Raw genomic sequence first — 19,796 nt, forward strand, 5'->3', positions numbered from 1 at the left:
TGGGGATAAATGAGGAGAGAATTATGCCTAGATCTCTGTGTCCCAAATAATTCCTTAAGGTTATCAAGTTTGCACAGCTCTGTCTTATGTTAAGTTTATGCCAGAAAAAAAAAAAAAAATCAAAATAAGGGGAAGTGAAGCACTGAAGCAGAATGCACAGGGAATGTACCAAAGCACACAGTGCTTATTTATCTACAGCTGAACCACATCAACCAGGGAGAAGTTTTATTCCCAGTCACTGCTCAGAGCTTCCAGTGAAACACTTCCAGAATATATCATTGTCACCAAGTCCAGCATTTGGTGAACTTTATCTACAGTTAGAGTCTGGCAACATGTAGGGCATAAGCAAATGAATCTGAAAGCTAAATAGTTTTTCTTCTTAAAAGATTAGCACTTGAAACATCTAACAGCGGTTACCAATGTTGTGGCCTGTGAAATACAAAGAGAGAAATCATTCAGAGACCTAAGAGCAGCCTGTGATACAATGAGCAATATAAATGAGATACTCAGCTCTTTCAGCAGCCTGCAGATGACTGCTGCTGCTCTTGAAAAGGGTTCAGAGACACTGGAGACATGATCCTGCATGACTGAAACTGGCAGTAACCTCTACCAAGATGCGAAATGAGGCTAAAAATGAATAGGTAAGTCCATTGGTATTGGTGTTATTTACTACATCTCCCAGATAAGACTAGGGAACTCCAGGTATCCAGAAGATGTTTCCCAGAGGTCTGGCCTGTGCTGTCTTCTGAGTTCTGGCAGTGACAGAACTGCCATTCATGAACTTCAGCACATCCCAGGAGCCAGGGCTGGTTTTGTCATTTGCGAACATCACTGCAGTCTGAAACTTAAAATGGAGCTTGTTACCACCCTGGCCAAAGACTTATCACAGGGAGCTCTCTTTGTGCTACAAGAACTCTTGCTTTCATACTAATAAAGTCAGGCATTGACAAATTTGCTGTTGTTGAGGGCAAATGCTGCTGAAGGGGTTGTGTGAGGCTGTGGTCTCAGTCAGTGTGGGACAGGATTCACCATTCAGTTCCAAAATGGAAAGGTGCAGTTAAATGCTCTTGAAAACGTCCCGTGCTAAGAAGAAAAGCCTTCCAAAAGAGATTTCTATCTACTTGGTCCAAGCCCATGGTTCTTTAATGTTTCTGTAAGCAGAAGTGGTTTTGTCCTGCGAGACAAATTCCCATTGATTTGAGTTTCTAATGACTGCTAGGTCAGGCTTGCTATATATTTGCTTAATTAATTTCTCTGACCTTCCATCCCTTTAATACTTGGGATGACAAACTTCCATTTTAGCAGCTGTGTGGATGTTAATCTGAAGCACCTATGATGTCAAAGACTTTGTATTCATTTACTAAGCAAGTTATTTTGAGCCTTTTTTAAAATAATATGCACAGTCAGCACAGATTTATGATTTGTTTTTTCCAGCTTAATCTCGTATCACTTATCACATGGATTGAAATTAATTCATACCCCTTAACCTACAGGAAAGAGATGGTTACTGTCTCTTGAGATATGAGGAAACCAACTGAATTCCAGGGAGGATTTCAGTTAAATGCATTAATTTTTAAAGTTGAGAAGTTCCTTCCTACTTTAATTAGCAATGCTTCAATTTTCTGCCTCAACATTCAATGACAAAGGTGGAGAAGTGCCATGTCCAGTACAGAGACTGCAATGTACAGGCAATTCCTGGTGCCATCCAGCAAACCAAGCACATACTTTAAACCTGACAGTACTAGCTGGACTTAGGTTAAGAGTCAAAGGCATAGGAGTGAGTAAATTGGTTCTTGAATCCTTCCTAGAAACCCCTGTTCTCATTCAAGTCTTAGCTGGTTTGAGCAGGGTGCTGCCAGCACCAAGCTTGTGGGTTCCATCCCCATATGGACCATTTACTCAAGAGCTGGACTCAATAATCCTCGTGGGTCCCTTCCAACTCAGAACATTCTGTCAATCTGTGAAGTGTTAAACAAGTCTACAAGAAGTTAGGAACCTAAATGCAGTTATGAATCTTGTCCTCACTGCTTTATTCTCAGGACTGCCCTTAGTACCTATTTAAAGCCAGGCATGTGCTTCAATCCTTGTGTGAAAATTGCATTCAGATAAGTGATCTAAAATTAAAGTATCAGCCCATCTCTTGTATATTTGCAAATCAAATTTATTTTGACAACAGGTTAACATAGGACACAGATGGGACATGGAGCCTGGAGCAAGATGGGTCGTGTGTTTTAAGGCTCTGCAATTAAAAGACAAGGCCCAGAGATGCTGCCTTTCAAATGTGGGTGTTCAAGTTCTGCCAGGACTCTGCTGTCTGCCTGCCTGCCAGTGAACTGGAGCAGTTGCCATGCTACTTCATGGAAAATTATTTATTAAGTCAGTGATTTATTTAGTCTATTTAAAGAAGGTGGGATAAAACACTGGGCTGGCCATAATGATTGTGCTGTTGTTATTTCTTTTTTAATTAATATTGGGCAACCTGTACTGCAGCCAGCTTCAAGACACTTCAGAAGTGCACTCCACATTCTCTGGCTGGGGAACAAAAGCCTTGGTAGGATAAATAATGTTTTCATTCTAGGACCCTACAGAAAACTCCTTTTCCTAGTATCTTCCTTGCACAGAGAGAAGAGACTCTTGATTTTCCTACCTTATCTTACAGGGAGAATACTCACCTTTTTTCCACCATCTCTGAGATATGAAATATAAGACTCAGCAAAGATGCAGTCCCAGGTCTGAAGTTCCCACAGAGGAGAAACTCAATTCCTGTCTCACCATGCTCCTTTCACTCAATGCAATATTTACCAGGACAGAGCCAGGCATGGTCCCCCCTCACCCTGCTGACCTGGGATAAATGTTTTGGGTTTTTTTCCACCTGTCCATCCCAAACCATTCATCACTCTCCCCTCCCTGCAGTTTGCCAGGGTGGCTGATCCTGTGCTCACTCCCAGACTTGCTCTGGGTTATTGAGGGGGAAGTTAATATTAACACTTTCAAACTCAGGTGAAACCCCACCCAGTTTTATATCAGAGGCTTGCCATTGGGATAGAGGGAAAGAAATAAAGAAGAGAGCAGCTGGGCACAATGCCCCCAGCTTGGCACGTCTGGCCACCAGTCTCTGCTTTCTAGAAGCTGAACTTTACATTAACCACTGGAAAAGACTCTTCCAGCTTGCATGGGAGACAGCAGGCTTTTGGTGCTGATATATTGCAGTTGCCCCTCTACTGAGGTCAGTGGGACAGAGGCAGGTGGCTGTCAGTACCAAGTGATACGCTCTGGACTGTGGAAAACTCTCTGACCCAGAGAAGAGACACGTAGCTGACCACAAGCTCATCCTGGTGCAATGGTGTAACATCATGTTGTGTTAGATCCACAACAGAACCGCCTTCAGAAGCTATTTTAATCAATTAAGAACAGTTGGACCCTTTAGCACATGCTTACCATCGTCTACTTATTATGCACTTAAAATGCAATTATAGACAGGAAAATAATGTTCGTTTTCTATTGGCCTCGTTTTCCTTGAGTGAATTAAGTCTGCTTCTCATCTGCATTCACAGTCCCAGCTGCTTCCTGACTGAAGCAGATCCTGTAGGCTTTTTATATCCAGTAGCAATGCAGCAACACCATATGTAAGGTCAGGGTGTGTGGGGGAGCTAGGATGTCTCCTGGCTCCTGAACTCTTGGGCTGTTCCAAGTTCCAGTGAGGAATCATTCCCTGGGTGGTGATTTGTGAGGTGCCAAAGAACCTAGATCCAGTTCCCAGGCTATGTTTTTAGGGTCAGAAAAGCGATGTTGCTTCTCAAGCTTAAAAAAAAAAAATAACAGAAGGGAAGATAGTTTTTAGAGTCCCTGCCTATAACAGAGCCGGTCTCTGAGGCTGTTAATTATCCAAGACTGGTGGTAAAGTAGAAAAGGTGAATGTCTAGTGAAGGAGTTTTTCTAAACATAAATAAATAGCAAACCATTACACTTTCACTGGAAGAAGAAAAATTTGCAGACAGGGCAATGCTCAAGAGCTCCCAAGCCCACAAATGCTTGTGTTCCCTGAATGTCATTGATGCAAGTCACTTGCTGCCATAATTAGCTTTGTCAGAAACCTGAAATAGAAGGGGGTGGAGAGGAGTCCCTGCAGCAGAAACTGACGGGGCCCTGTACCAGGCTGGTGTGCAGTGAGAATACCCCCAATTTCTTAAAAGCAGATCTGCTTTCCTTCCTAACCATGGCATTTACAGTGTCATTTGATGGACAGATAAGCATAGGCTGGCCACATTTCATCAGTAGTCTGCTCCACAGTTTCAAGGTTATATTTATAAGAAACCTGCCAAATGCTTTAATTGGTGTGCACTGCAGCAGGTCACCAAGGGAAAAACAAAAGAAAAATCAAACAAACCCACCCCAGGGAAGCATTCAGGAAACTACTTCATAGAAGTTGTGACAAGACAACCTATCAGACTTCTGGAAGACTTACTTTAAACTGTACCTTCAGTAGATGCCAAAGGAATCATTTGGACATCGTTCTTTGTGGTCAAGTGTAGGATTTTATGCTGCTACTATAATATTTAAACACTTCCTATTAAATATTGCATATCAATAGAACTGGCTCTATCAAATGGCAGATAATTGCTGGTACTTATTTTTCAAAGTCAAAACTCTGCTTGAACTTCCCTTTGAGAAAATTAGGGTTTTATTAGCTGGCAGAGAAGGGGAAGTGATTCCAAGGGCAATTTGTCTTGGGAATGCAGTGTTCCCATCAGAGCACCCTTTCTGGCAGTAAGGCTTTCCTCAGAGACAAAATTCAGCAGGGTTTCCCAAGGCTGTTTAACTCTCAGACCTGATTTTCTGGAAGGCTTGGAAGATGCTGAGATGGTACCTTCAGACAAACAGACCCAGCAATGCACAAACCCCACTGTCTTTCTCACTGCATAGTCAGTAGTGAGTCAGGGCATGGAATAAAAAAGGTTGAGGGGGAGGAGATCTAAAGTCTGTGTTTGTCATACCCCTGCAAAATACGGGAAATGCCAAGTGTAGGCTGCCAGCCCATACATCCCACTGATTTCACAGAGGTGTCTTGGAAGCACAAAGTTTACTCACTGAGTATCACACTCTCCTCAGCCCTGACCCACCAGATGTCCAAGTAAATGCTGCCCTTGATTTTCGTGCTCATGAGGGACATTTACCCCAACCAGGATGACATTGGTGTGTTGGTTAGCCCCAAAGCACTGGGTTAAAGTGAAGCAGTCAGAACTTTCTAGCTGCCCACAGTCTGCCTGGTTGAAGTCAATGCAGTTTTTATGAGGCATTTTATTATTAAAATAATTTCTCTAGAAATCAACCCTCCCACTGCCAGTCCAGCATTTACAAAACTAATTTAGTTCAAGGGTGCTCGCAGTCATGTAGATAGAAGCCAGACATTTTTCTCTGCTAGGGGAAAGTCATTCAAAGAGAGGTACCCAGCCATGCACAGGCCATATTTTAGCATGCCCATAAAGAGCTCTTTTCTAGCTGAGTGCTGTATATCTCACTGCTTTCAAATGGTTTGCAGTTGCAGTGTTCCTTCAGCCCAGGAAATGTGCCGGAGGCAGCTCTGCCGCACGGGCCCCATTATTTACTCCACGTATCACTCCAGGGTTGCCGACCTTGTTAACACCACATGCATCAGGCTGTGTGTGAGCAGGCTCTCCACCTCCTTCCCGCTCTCCATCTGCTTTAGCCACCAGCCTATACATGACTTTCCTACTTGAGTCTTGGCATTCTTACAAGAAGTCGATTTTATAACAATCTCGGGCTGCTTTCCATTGCTGCCCCACCTCAGAGCTGCGGGGGCAGTTGGGACAGTGATGTACACGGATAGAGATGCTGGAGGAAATCTCCATTTGCAAAGTTCAGCTTGCAGAGCAGACCAAGAGGAGGCAGAGCACAGACTTACAGACTGTGGGGCAGGGTTGGAGGTTTCTGCTGTTAGAAGAGCGCCCTTGTATCGTTGCTTAACGTATTATTCTCAGTTAATAATTAGTTTCAGTAATTCAGAAAAATTGAAAAAGTCAGGATTTTATTTGCCTTCCTTTGGAAGTGTTAACTCCTGGACTCAGCTAGAACTGAGGTCTGTGCTTTCCTGTTACCGGCGACTTGAACAATCCTGCTCTAAACAGACAACTTGAAACCAAACCTGGCTCCTTGCCTTGTCCTGCCATAGATAATCCCTGTGACTGTGTTCGCTGCCCCTCCACAAACCCCGAGCATCTCACACACCTCTGTGTGCCAGCCTGTACCTACACAGAGGCTTCCACCCTAAAGAGAATGTCAGGGGTCTTTAGAATAGAGGGAACCATTTTCCCCCAGCCACTGCATCCAGGTAATTCTTTGTGCTAACCTGCAGTGACATGGGAGAAGATCTGAGGCTTTGTTATTTCTGTGAATCAGAAACACTGCAGAACTGGGCAAAACCAGGTACCCTTGTTTGCCTTCTAAGAGAAGGCCGATGCTGAAGCATGATGGAATTATAAATCTCCTTCTTCCACTTCGCTCCCCCCCTCCTCAATCAAACCCCTGTTTTAAGAAGTCTGACTGTTGCTGGAATATGAGCACTAACATCTTCTGAGCACAGCCCTGATGGAACAGCACCAGGCAGAACTGCAGCTGAGCAACTGAAAAGCAAGGGCTGCTTTTGAGCTGTGTCCTGTCCTTCCAGATGCTCCAGTCTCAGCTGCAGCACACTGAACCTGTGGGAGATCTGGAGTCATTCCGTACCATGAGGCTCAGCAGTAGGATCATCTAGAAGACCTTGCAGGGAAAACAGTCCAAGGGGAAAGAAAGATCACAGCTAAAAAAAAAAAAAAATCAGTTCCAGCTCTGCATTTGCACATATATAAAAATTTGCCTTAGAAAAAGCTAGTTCTGTATTGAGTCACGACTGCAGTCCTGTTAGTTCCTGTCCTAACATAAATCTTCACACAGAAGTACACCAAATGAGGTAGGAAAATACAGTTAATCCTAATGGTGTCATCATGTTGTGCTCCCTGCACAGTTTCAAAGATCCCTGGCTGGATGCTCTGTACTGAGCTGCGTGCCTGGCGAGATGGTGCTCAAGGGTAATTGTCTCTCTTTCAGCCCACACAGACATGGGGATGGAATTCCTACATCTTAGATGTATACTTGCTTCTGGCCCAAAGTCTACTCTACTGCAAAGCACCTCTCCATCACCTGAATTTGCAATTAATTAAACTTCCAAGAGTGTGGGCATAAAATGAGCTTGTGACAATAAAGAAATAGCAGCCATGGACAGGCAGAGACCCACTGGGACACATCTCACCTTATTATTCATAGGATTGAGCTGTTTGAGTTTAGTTTCTTTTCATGCATGAAAAGCTTTTGAGGAATCTCCTTATTGCACTGAATATAAATATATTCAGTAAATATAAAGAGACAGAGTTAAACTAGAAGCAAAGATCAGTGCCTGGTTTTAAAAGTATTAGATCTATATTACTTACAGATACAAATAGAGGTTGAAGCTGAAATTGGATCAGATCTTAAATATCTTCTCATTTCTTAAGGGGACTTTTCAGAGGCAGCCCAAAAGCATTATCAATCCAAGAAATAGGAACATAAAAACCTGTTGCTGGGGCAGCCCAGTGGTCTGAGGGGAGATGCTCATTGGGGACACTGTGTTAGCCTGGCCACATTTTGCAGCCCATCCTCCAACACCCACAATTGCTCTATTAGGAAGTCATAGGGAAGATCTCTGGTTCGTGGTTTCAGGGTCTGTTTCTGGACCTGTTTTCTGTAATTCATCCAGTTCAAAAAGCCTGCTGGTACTCTCCACAGGCCCCTGTGGTAGCAAGTTTGGGAAGTCACTACCTGCTGAATAAAGAATCCTGTTTTCAATTACAAGCTGGTTGTCTACTAGTTCATTGAATGCCCCCCTGTTTACCTATTTTAAAAAACTGGTAGGTTTTCTTTTTTAATTGTGAGGAAACAATTTTCCCATTCACCTGGTCTATGATTTTTGTGTGGCTCAAACATGATTCCTCAGCCACTTTTTTCCCATCTTCTTCAGACACTTATAAGTGCCCCTTTGACCATTTTAGTTATCCTGCAGAAAACTCCCCTATGTCAGGTATCTATTCCTCAAACCACAGTGATCCCAGTCCATGAAAACTAAAATAATAAAGGCAGCTACAAGGGAGAAAAGAGCACTTAGGTTTGAGACATCTGAGCACATTCAGAAGTCAGTGTGATCCCTTCAAGGGAGAAAAGAACTTCCAAACTGCTGAGTCAGTCCAGGCAAGCCCTCGTGGCTCCCTGTACATTAGGTTCACTTAAAAATGTTCCTTGTGGCTAATGGTGCATTAATAAGGTATTGGCTGTCTGGGACTGTTGGGTGCTGTGCCAAAACCAGTCTTTTATAAATTGAACATGTACAAAGGTTCTGGCAGTCTGATTCCCAGTGACCCACTGACAAGCTACTGATCTAGCTGAAGATGTGGAGATGGAATGTAATTGCCCACAATCTTTTTAATCAAGGACTACACTTACAGTAATCTGCTGCAGTGACAGAGAAAACAACATCAGGCTGTAACACACGTCTGGAATCAAAGCTCTTTTCAGTACAGTCTTAATTAAAGAGTGTTTCTGACTACAAGTTTTACAGAAAAGTCAACGAGCTTCCAGCTGAGGAAAGGACCTTTCTTGATGTGATGAAAAAGCTGCACGTATACTTAGAGTGTGTACATGAGTACATGACCAGAAAAAAATCTGTGTAGAAACACAGGTAGCACTCAGGCTGTGGGTTATACTTGGGAATATCATCAATACAGATTGGGATGAGAGGGAAGGAGAGAATGAAAAGGCATCAGTCACCCCCAAAACCCCAAGCACAAACAAAGCTCTGGCCAAAGCCATCACCAGCACGGATCAGAGCTGCTGCAGGGAGGCTGCATTGGAGCCTGGCCTGGAGCACTCCCAGGGCATGGGTGCCTGAGGATTCACCTAAAGGTGATCCAGGGAACATGCCCCAGAAATGACAACCAGGGTAATAATCATTGGGTGACTTTTCACTACTTGGACAGTCTTCACTGTCAGGCTGTGCTGGTGATCACTAAATTGGTGCTCTGCCCACCTCCTGCTGCCAAAGCCCAGTCACAAACAGGCCCATTTTTTCACCATTCTCAGAGATCATTTTTGTCTGTTCTCTGTCTTTGATTATACATAAACTGCATTTTACACCCATCCATCTGGCACTTCTCATAAATATGTTCTATAGCTAAAAGATACTTTAAGTTTACAGGTTTAATTTGTCATCCCTCTGTATAATCACATTATAACAACCTGCCACAGAGGCCTAATTTAACAGGATTTCATAGAATCACAGAATGGTTTGGTTTGGAAGGGACTTTTATAGGTCATCAAGTTCCAAGCACCCTGCAATGAGTTGGGACATCTTTAATTAGATCAAGTTGCTCAGAGCCCTGTTCAACCTTACTTTGAATATTTCCAGAGATGGGGCATCCATTACCCTCTCTGGGTAAGTTGTACCAGTGTTTTACCACCCTCATTGTAAAGATTTTCTTCCTTGTATCTAATCTAAAAAGACCCTATTTTAGTTTAAAACCATTACCCCTTACCCTAACACCACAGGCCCTGCTAAAAAGCTGGTCCCCATTTGCACAGGCAGCTCTTTACCAGCCAGCCTTGATGCCAAAAACCAGCCTTGGGCACATTTGATTTACTGCAATAGATGTTGCCCACATGTCCTAGGGAAGGACAAGAGGCAGAGAGCATGAGCAGCTGGGGCTCAGGCTCAGGGTCCTGACTGATCCTCACTCATCAAAAGGCCATTTATCCTTTCACCCAGCCTCTCCTGGTGACACGCCAAATTTGGAGGCTGCTATATTTGTAACCTACCTACAGAGCTATAGACTAGAGCTCAATTATCCTTCAATTCTTATCAGGATCCTTCACTCCAGCCAGGGCTGTCATGGAAAATGTAATGCATGTCCTGACTCAAGGTTTTGGTTCATTTGTAATAAAAATCATCTGGCCTCTCTCTGAAGGTAGATGCAATCCATCCCTGCTGGGAGACAGTGGAAAATATAGTTTATGTGGGTGCCAACTGGATCTTCATCAGAAAGAATCTTTGTGCAGTGTTCACGTGCAGAGCTGTACAGAAAGGGGGGTCTGAAAACAGGAAGGTTTTCTGTGCTGTTGAGCTGTTTGGCTGCTCACACTGGTTCCAGATGGTGCTGGAGGCACTCAGTGCCTCTGAAAACAGGCCAACTTTCATTCTCCCAGTTCTTATAGTAGCAAGGGAAAAACTGTTCTCTTGAGAAAAGAAAACAGGGAAAAACTAGTAACGATGTTTCTGCTTCTCCTGTTGGCAAATTATAGCTGAAATTAGATAACATGCTGCAACAATTCTGGCTTTCCAGCTGGAGAGAGAGAAGCAGCGAGCTGCTGTGGGTGTTCCACGTAGCACAAGGCTCTGCACCCTGAAATGGCCCTAACCCAAACTCATTTGGATCACCTGGGGCCCTTAACTTTTCATTTCAGACCTTCAGTCATTCTTTCTTCCTATTCCTTGTACCAGTGAGGAGAGATAAATCTGTTTAAGTAGGCCTGGTTTTGCCATTGTTTTCTAGGGGTTTCTCATCCTTACCCAATAACAACTCTGGGCTCTGGGGCTGCTCCTCCTGGGGATCCATTTTTGCCCAGTGACCTAGAAAGAGATGCTGACAGTGTTTAACCTCATGTCCTGCTTTGCAGTCAAGTCCTTATTTCTGCTGCATCTCAGGCTTATTCATTCAGTCTTTAAGATTCCTTTGCCAGCCTTTTTTGTTTTGTTTTGTTTTTCCAGTTTAAGATAGGGTGTGGTTCAGCTGGCATCACAGCCCTGGTTACATCACCACGAAGAATCAGAGCAATAGCACAGCAGGATTTGTGCATGTGCACAAGCTACAGACATCCATCCTTCACCATCCCCTGCAGACCAAAGCAGTTCAGAAAAGGAACAGACAGGAGCAGTGCCTCTGATGGGAGCTCTGTGTGGAGCCTGGGTCAGTTTGTCTTGTTTTGAGCCAAAAGACGCTCCAGACTTTGAGCTTTATTTTTGCTTATGTTTAATTGATCAAAGCCCTCTCCCCACAAATTTCTGAAGTACCTGAGAAAAGTCTGTATTTAAAAAAGTGTATGAATTAATTATCAGTATGGATTAATGTGTACCTGCAGTTATTACAATGGCAAAGCCACCTGTAACTATTTTGGATGTTTTGCCACTGACTTATTAATTTAAAACTTTCTTGACTAGGAGTTACCTTCATTAGCAAGAATTTAACTTTTCATTTGACATAAGTGATTCAGAGATGAAGCAGAGCTAAATGATTTCTTTCTGCCTATATTTGTGGCAGTTCTACAGGTATAACCCAGCTATGTTGGCAAGAATTCATCCACAATACTTTTCCTCAATTGGAAAAACATTGATACAGCCTCAATCTGATCTGTATGTAGCTTTTCAAGATGAAAGGGCAAAAGATGTCTCTCAGAGGTATCCTGCAAGTTAGAGAATACTGGACATCACCACCACAAGTTAATATTTATGTAACAAGGGGTTGCTCTTCTACCTTGAGTTGAGCCTTTTGTTTTTGTAAAACAAAAAATAACAATAAACAAATTCAGAGCAGTACAGAAAAATGTGGGTCTTTTTTACTGCTTGTCAGCTTTGCTGCAGTGAAAAGTTTCTCCATAGCTTTGCTTATAATTCTCCTGGCTAAAAGTCATTGTTTAATTTATAAAATAACTGCCAGGACCAACAGGCATGTTTGTCTCCTTTCAGAGGATTTAAATAGCAGAGAGTTTAAAAAGCAGATACTCCATTAAAATGAGTTTATATCATATCTATTCAGACCTTACAAGCCTCGGCTTTAAAGCCTAAATCCATTTGTTTCTCTAAGGCTCCTTTGCATTTGCCACTTGCCTTGATGAAAGGGGATGCACACACTGCATCACAGCAGTGATAAGGAAAGCAGCTTCAGCCCCCTTATCAAAATACACGTTGAGTGAAGGATGGTCCTGCTGCAGACAGATGTTCCTTCTCATCTAAACTTTTCATATCACAGGTATTGCTTTGCATTTTCCAGGCATTATCTGCTAAAGGATGAATCAGTGTTCCCAACAGCCCCAGGGTAGAAGCCAGTGCTGCAAGGAGGATGGGTTGGACCACTTTGCAAAATCCCTGCAGCTCTCACATCGCAGCAGAGACACAAGCAGGGAACCACAGGAATGTGCCTGCAGCCCACACAGGAGACACAGAGCTCCCTTCCCCAGGGATGAGCCTGGCCAGCCCAGGACAGTGCCAGGGAGGGGGAGCAAAATCCCTGAGCTGGGGTCTGAGAGAGCCCCGGATTTCCTTCCTCCTGCTGCCCTTTGGGTTGTAAAGCAGCTGATACAAAGACAACCCCATCCCGGATATCTCGCCCTTGTTTGTGTTACTTGAGTCCTATCACTTCCCACCCTCGTGTCCAGCCAGCAACCCATAAAGTCCATCACTGATCCTACCCCTCTTTTTTGCCTCTGAACCACCACTTCCAGCCTCTGAGAAAAATTCCCAGATGTTCTCACCTCGGCAAAGTTTAATCGAGGATTTTCCACACAAGTTGAGTTCTGGGGAGCTGAAAGCACTTTTTACTCCAAATCTACCTGTCCAGCAGTTCACTCAAAGCAGTGACTTGCTCCCAACCACAACCTTCTACTTTTTTATCTTTTGTTAATGAGTAATTCCACGTGCTCCTTGAAGTGAGTGAGAAATGGTTATTTGATTCAGGATGCTCTCAAATTATAAGAAGCCCACAGTTATTTTAAGTGTGTGCTGCATCTTTTTTCTCAATGAAGATCAATGTTATTCTTGCCATGGGCTGTGTAGGAAGGAAACATTTGTGCAACAGCAATTTTTAAAACCTTCCCCAGCTTGATTTATGTGTTTATTTGTTTTCAACTTTTGGGCACTTGCAAATGATGTCTTTAGTCTTCTGATGGAATGCTGGCATCCAGTGATTTACAACTGGCTAAAAGCAAGTGTGTGGAGGGAAGACTATTTGTCTCTTGACCATAACCAAGGGCTAGATTGAATAGAGGAGTTTGCATAAGCTAAGCTGAACATAAAGATTTAAAGTCATTATGTAAAGCAAGAAATAAAATAGTCCAACAACCAAAACAAAATGCCAAACAGTGAGTTAAAAACAAAGATTAAACCTGCCTTCAGGAATGCAGGAGAAATCATGCTTATAGGAAGGCAGAGTTACTGAAATGAAGTATCGATTTTCTGCTGAAAGAATTGTAAGTATAAAAGGACAATTAATTTTTAAACTAAGCTAACGGCCCTATTATTGCTCTCAGGGTGTAGCAGGAAGCTCATCTGTCTGTATCTATCTACAGCATTTCACTCCTGTGCTCAGAGGCAGTGAGTTTTTAATCAAAACTAGATTGTTAAGAATATTAGAGTATGATCAAGCGTCCAGGCTATTCCTTTATAGATTTGAACTTCAAATTGAAGGTGACTTTGTTTGACAAACACACACAATACCTATCTGAAGCAGCATTTCACCTCCCTGCCTGACCAGTCACCTCCAGCCCCTTGCCTGAGCAGCAGCCTGTCCTGCTGAGTCCCCTCACGAGGGATTGGGGCTCATCTTTTGCCTTGTTCTTCTCAGCCTTCCCATCCTACACCTTAGAACTCCTTTCCACAACAATGTGTAAAAAACCAGGTTTGTCATCCATCACGTTTTAAAAGTTTTTCTGGTTGAAATTATTTTGTGTGCATGTAAAAAAGAATATTATCCCAAACCAGACTGAAAAAAAAAGCAAATTATTAGTTTTTCGGTGCTGGTGTGTCAGTTCAGATAAATCAAGTAGTTTTGTTTAAACAAATAATCCAGGCCCCAACTAAATATGCAGACTCCTGAGCAGGATCAATTCAAACCTGGCTGATCTTTCACTATGACTTAAAAACAGGATTTTTTGCTCGTTTAAGAAGAAATATTGATATGACTTCAGGCTTGAACATTGCTCTTCCTATCATAAATGTTCTTCTAGGGAATGCCTGAGAAATGAATCCCTCTTGTGCATGAGTGTATCCGACTGCCTCAGGCTGTTCCCAAGCGCTGAACGAGTCCGTCACGCCCACATCCTGCGTGAGGAGCAATTGTCAATTATTATTTTTTTTTCAGAGCACCCCGGTGAGAACTGCTTCCAGGTCTGGGTAGAGGTGAACCTGAGCGGAGCCCGGACGCCGTTAAAGCCCCACTGACTGAGAAAACTTTTAAAATATGACTGCAGGGAGGATTTTATCTCCACAATGCTGCTATGCTGGGATGTGACAGGCTTCCTACCCAGGTCTGGAAGGTATGGATCTGCTTGCATAAATGAAATCTCATCATTTCCCTTCCCTTCCTTCCCTGTACAGCTGTTGTTTTGGGAAATGAGTATAGAAGGAAAAAAAACAAAAAACAACCAAGAAACCAGAAACAGAGAATGTTTTGAAATAAATCCTAAGGGTTGAGCTGAGTTGAAACATGATTAACCAGCACAGGAACCAGCTCTCTGCAATGTATGTGGTACATTATTAGTTTATATTTAAAGTGACAGTGCCAAGATTGTCAGGTCAGGAAAAAAAAATAAACCCATATCTTCTAAAGTATCTTGGAACTGGAATCAGGTGGGGCGGATTGCAAAATGCAGGCACACTGGTGAGCACAAGTGTTACAGAGAGCCTGTAACAGAGCTGGTACACTAATGAGGGTGCCAATGTCGTGCATGAGGTCATAAAAACTCAATACAATCTCTCTTCTGTGGCAATCCCTCCTGAAAAGGGCACTGGGACACAAAAGAGCCAGCCAAGAGCAAATGCTCAGGATGGAGTCTTCAGTGAGGTACCAGGGTTCTTGATCCTTGGGCCATGCACCTGACCCAGCTCCAGGATCTCCTGACTGCCAGAACAGAGGCACAAAAACAAGTCAGGGGAGCAGGGCACCAAAACTCAAGGATTCCAACCCTTCTGAAGAGACACAGCTGCTGCCTGGTCCTGGCCCTCTGCAACCCTCAAGGAGCCAAGTGCACAGAGTCACTTTTGGTGCTGAATTACTCCGCCAGCACAGCTCCACCCCTGGGTGAGCCTGCCTGCGGCACCCACCTACTCTCAGAGGAGTTAGAGGGGGAGAGACCACACTGAGACACCTGGGGGTGTACAGCAAGACAGGACTCAGGACTGCTAAGCTGCCTAGCTTGAACCAGGGATTGTCCTCCTTCATCTTTTGGCTTTGTTTAGACCAAATCACATTTTCAACAAATCTGAAAAAAAATTTAAAAATACAATTCTACAGCTCATTGCTGTCAAGCTAGGAAAAAAAAGTAATTTTCTACAATTCAGCTATTCAGAGAAAACTTGATTATTCAAGTGTGAAACTTTATAATTGTTTCTACAGATCTTTTTTTTTTTTTTTCCCACACATACAAAGCTGTCAACATCAACCCTGCTGGTAAACAACAGCAAACATTCAGCCAACCAGCCTGTAGCTGGAGAGAGAGCTAATTTCAACAGTACTGATGGATTCCACAAGCCAGACCAAGAAAAACTGACTGCAAAACCCTTCTGCTCACCTGCACAGCACATCCCCCCGGGGCTGGGATACGGGGCAGGACATGCAGGTAGAGCATCCAGCATGGACCCAATCTGCCTCAACCTGTGAGACACTTGCACAGCCCACTCCAAGGCTGGCTGTACTGCTGGGCACCAAGGAAGTGAGAAAGGGGAGTGGAGGTGCTGGCCAAGGAAATAGAAGTTAAGCAGGACAAGCTGTGCAGCTGTTACAGAGATGGAGAGCCACAAGCACCTGGCAGAGAGCAGGACACAGCACGTCCATGGCAATACCTGGGAGCTGGACTTTCCCAAGAGGAAACAGCCCTGGTGAACACATGCAAATAACTCCTTTTGCATTTGGGGACTGTCCCTTGCCGGTCCCCAGATGCCTGATCTAGAACAGCGATGTGTTCCAGGCACAATAAATGAATCTGGAGACAGCTGCCTCAGGCACAGCCCCATTCCAGCACCCAGCTCTGTTCAGCACTAAGGACTCCCTGCACTGCCAAGCCTGCTGGAATGCAGTTGCAGTGACTAACAGCATGGAACACCACCAAATGCCTCCTGGCCCCCAACCCTCCCGTGAGCACTTTGACAGGCCAGAGCTGCAGAGGAGGTTTCCCACTCTGACAGTGCTGGTGCACCGAGGGATGTGGGTCAGCAGCCAAGCTGAGAGTGAGGACAGCCTCCTGGAAAGGCAGATCCTTCTGGTCAGCCTTTAGAAACACATTGGCCATCAGCAGTGACTTAATGCAGAATAGTGCCAAGCATCAAAACATTAACAAGTTCGTGGGGAGACCAGAAGGAGGGAAAACATGTGGTTTATACAGCATCAAAAATACAGCTTTTTGGAAAAAAATATTTCTAGTCCCACTGAAAATGCCTACTTTTTGCCAAAACAGATCAATATAAACATGGAACCATCAGGGTCAAGCTGTCACCATAAATTACTGTGCAAACTACAGCTCAGATGCCGCAGCCTTTCACTCTGCTCTCCAGGTAAAGCCTTCTGCCTGGCCTATCCTTTCCATAATGTGCTTTTCCCTTCCAGCAGGAGAGAAGCATCCTCCCGGCACAGTCCTGGGGGCAGAAGGAAGCAGAGGGATGCAGCACTTAAACCAAACTCCCATGAGATTGGGTGATGCCATTTTGAAGAGAAAAATCCCCAAGGGACAGATCTCTACTTGAAACCTCTGATCATTTTCTGAGTAAATGATTCATCTTTCCAAAGAAAGTACATTTGAGTGGAAATGCAGTTTTCCCTCCAAGATCAGTACTGATGGAAATTACCAGGTAGTTCTGATATTCTGCAGGAGGTAACTTAGGGTAAAATAACCCCACATGATACAACAGCCAGAATATCAGGAAGGAAAAAAAAAAAATTAAAAAATCCCACCCATCTTTGCAGGACATTCACAAGAGCACTGCAGGAGAACATTGGGATACATTAGCAGTTTTGATAACACTTTTTTTCTTTCGCATTCATAAAGTATTCATACTTAATACTCAGCTTTGCTGACAAACCCTTTTTTCATCAAATGAAGTTATAAACTGCAATGTAAGATCTTTTGGCTGGTGAAATAGAGGGGTAACAGAGTCTTCTGGGAATATTAGACCTCTGACCAGGCAAGGTGAGCATTACAAGCCTGACCTCACTCCTCAGAGATTTCCTCATGAGCTCCTAAGGATGTGACTGGTAAATACATGAGATCATGAGATGTCTGCTTGGTTTCATTCGCTTTGTGTCATCAGCTTCTTTCATTCCCCTGCTGCAGGACCGGCTGTCGCAGTAATTTCTATGCTTTCAGGAAATTAAAAAAAAACAAACAACTGACATCCTTGTGCTTAAAATAAACTCAAGAGCCCAGCTGATTTGTACTTGCCTTGTGGGATCCAGGAGGTTGTGAAGCTAGAAAGCCACTTGAAAAGGAGAAAATTATGAGACAGGGAAGAAACTGTGCACTTTTAAAATAAAAGGTCTTCGGTTCACCCTGAGGAAGATTCACAGGGCATAGGAGTTCAGGAGTCTCTGGGACATCACTGGCAGCTGGCACAGCACAATGCTGCAGGAACACGATGCTCCAGCCAGATGTGAAGCACCACTGCAACAGCCCTGCCAGCAGCATCAGCTCACTGGAAACATAGCCAGGAAAACTTGTCTGTGTAACAAAACCTGGGAGTTCCTCCCTGTATTGATGTAGAAATAGAGAGCAGCTGAGCTGTTTGATACCCCAGTTTCACCCAGTCCTCCCTATGGCTCAACATCTCCTTGTTCCCATCTCTCCTCTCCAGTAAAAGCAGGGACTGGCTCTCAGATGGATTATTGCATTTGATGGGAACGGCTCCGTTGTTTTGCTTGTTGTAAAGAGGCATTCCGTATTCCTGATTTTCAACACTGTGATCTTCAACTCTTCTCCCTCCCACCTTGGCCAAGCATGGATGTCAGGAGAAGCCCCCCCATCCCTGGGCAGTGACTCAGTTCTGTGTAAGGTCAGTTCCTCTCCTTCAGCACAATTGTGCAAAGCAGTTTGTGTTATCAGCTGATGAACTCTCCAGAATCGAACTTGCAGAGGGATTCAGTCACTGCTGAAGCCATTTTGGTTATGGATTCAGGAAGGCCAGAGGAGACCTTCAGCTGTGCAGACATCTGCAATGAATAAGATAATCCTTGTTCTGATCACATAATCACCTGTACCTCTCTGGATGATAAAACATCCACTTAAAAATGATATTGCTCCTAAAAAAATCTACTGCCTGGAGAACCTTGAGTACCGGAGATTAAAAGATTATGGAAAATAAGTATGCATAATTTCCACTTTGCTTTGCACCAGTGAAAGACAGAGAATGTTTGGACAGAGAGTAAAATTGGGATAGAAACAGTCTGCTCTGCCATGTGTCTGATCTTTCACACTAGCAGAGGAATGGAAATATTTTTCTGATTAGGAAATGCTGAGACAAGAACAGTGTCTGTGCCTCTTTTAAGAGATGATATTTCAAGTGGATAGTGCTCATTCACCACTGCTTCTCTTTTCCTTGTTAACATCTTTTTTAGTGTCTAATATTTTAGCAAGAAGCATTTGTGGGCTAAATTAAGGCAGGGATGAGGTTTCTTCTTCTCGCAGCTCTCAGTTACCTGAGCTACAACATTTTCATTGGGTTTATTCCCCTGCAAGAATTTATCAGGGCTACAACAAGTATCTGTGTCCAGTACAACCCCTGATTTTCCCCATGTGCAGGAGCTGCAATCACCTGTGCCTGACACCGTCTTTGTTTTGCAGGTGGTTGATGATGTTAGGAGTAAATGCAAACCCAGATGAGGAGCGGCCTAAGCAATGGAGGGACCAACCCCAGAGCCCGTGTACGTTGACGTGGACAAGGGACTGACATTAGCATGTTTTGTCTTCCTCTGCCTCTTCCTGATTGTGATGATCATTCGCTGTGCAAAAGTCATCATGGACCCTTACAGCGCCATCCCGACGTCCACGTGGGAGGAGCAGCATCTCGACGACTGACAGGGATTCCCCAGACAGAGCCATAGAATGCTGAGCTCCAGGAGGCCTTTACCCACAGGGAAGGCTGGCACATGAACAGCCACTTTTAGATATGCAGGGCAAAGGCACTATCTCCAAGAGCACATAGGGTAAATTATTTTTGCTCAACAGGTCAAGATATCAGCAAGCCATCGTGGCAGCAGAGTTTACTACTATGCAGCAACTCTTATTTTACAGTTGTCATTGTAACTCAAGTAGCACAAGATTCTCCAGACTTTTCCTGACATAACTCTTGATCTAGCACAGTTTGTCCCACCCTCAATGTCACCCACAAACCCAGGGTAACCATCAATACCATGAAAAAGCAACAAAGGTATTCTGCCCTTCCTGGAAACAGATTCCCTCAGATATCAATTGCTTTCTCAGTCATTATAGTTGCACTTTGGGAACGGCCCAGATTTTATATACCAGAGCATCACTAAGTAGAAGTGCTGAAGTACCTCTGGTTAATAGAGTTACACGAGCAGATTTATTCTTGGCTCGCTTGGTTCTGTGCATGCACTCCCTACCCCACTGCAGCCATATTTCCAGTGACCAGGATACAGGAGCACTCAGACTGAGGGGGTCTGCACTGCTGTTGACCCCATAGCACCACCTTGCTCTACCCTACTCATACAAAACCCCTG

At 43.9% G+C, this 19,796-nt stretch overlaps 1 protein-coding gene across 1 annotated transcript; it reads left to right on the plus strand.

Annotated features, from left to right (window-relative positions):
* The first annotated feature begins 18,951 nt into the window (after positions 1–18,951).
* Positions 18,952–19,131, plus strand: CTXND1 (cortexin domain containing 1). The gene has a single exon (XM_069025224.1). It carries the CDS (start codon positions 18,952–18,954, stop codon positions 19,129–19,131), a length of 180 nt encoding a protein of 59 aa, XP_068881325.1.
* The last annotated feature ends 665 nt before the right edge of the window (positions 19,132–19,796 follow it).

The sequence above is a fragment of the Aphelocoma coerulescens genome, chromosome 10 (genome assembly GCF_041296385.1).
Source record: "Aphelocoma coerulescens isolate FSJ_1873_10779 chromosome 10, UR_Acoe_1.0, whole genome shotgun sequence".
NCBI classification, from domain to species: domain Eukaryota; kingdom Metazoa; phylum Chordata; class Aves; order Passeriformes; family Corvidae; genus Aphelocoma; species Aphelocoma coerulescens.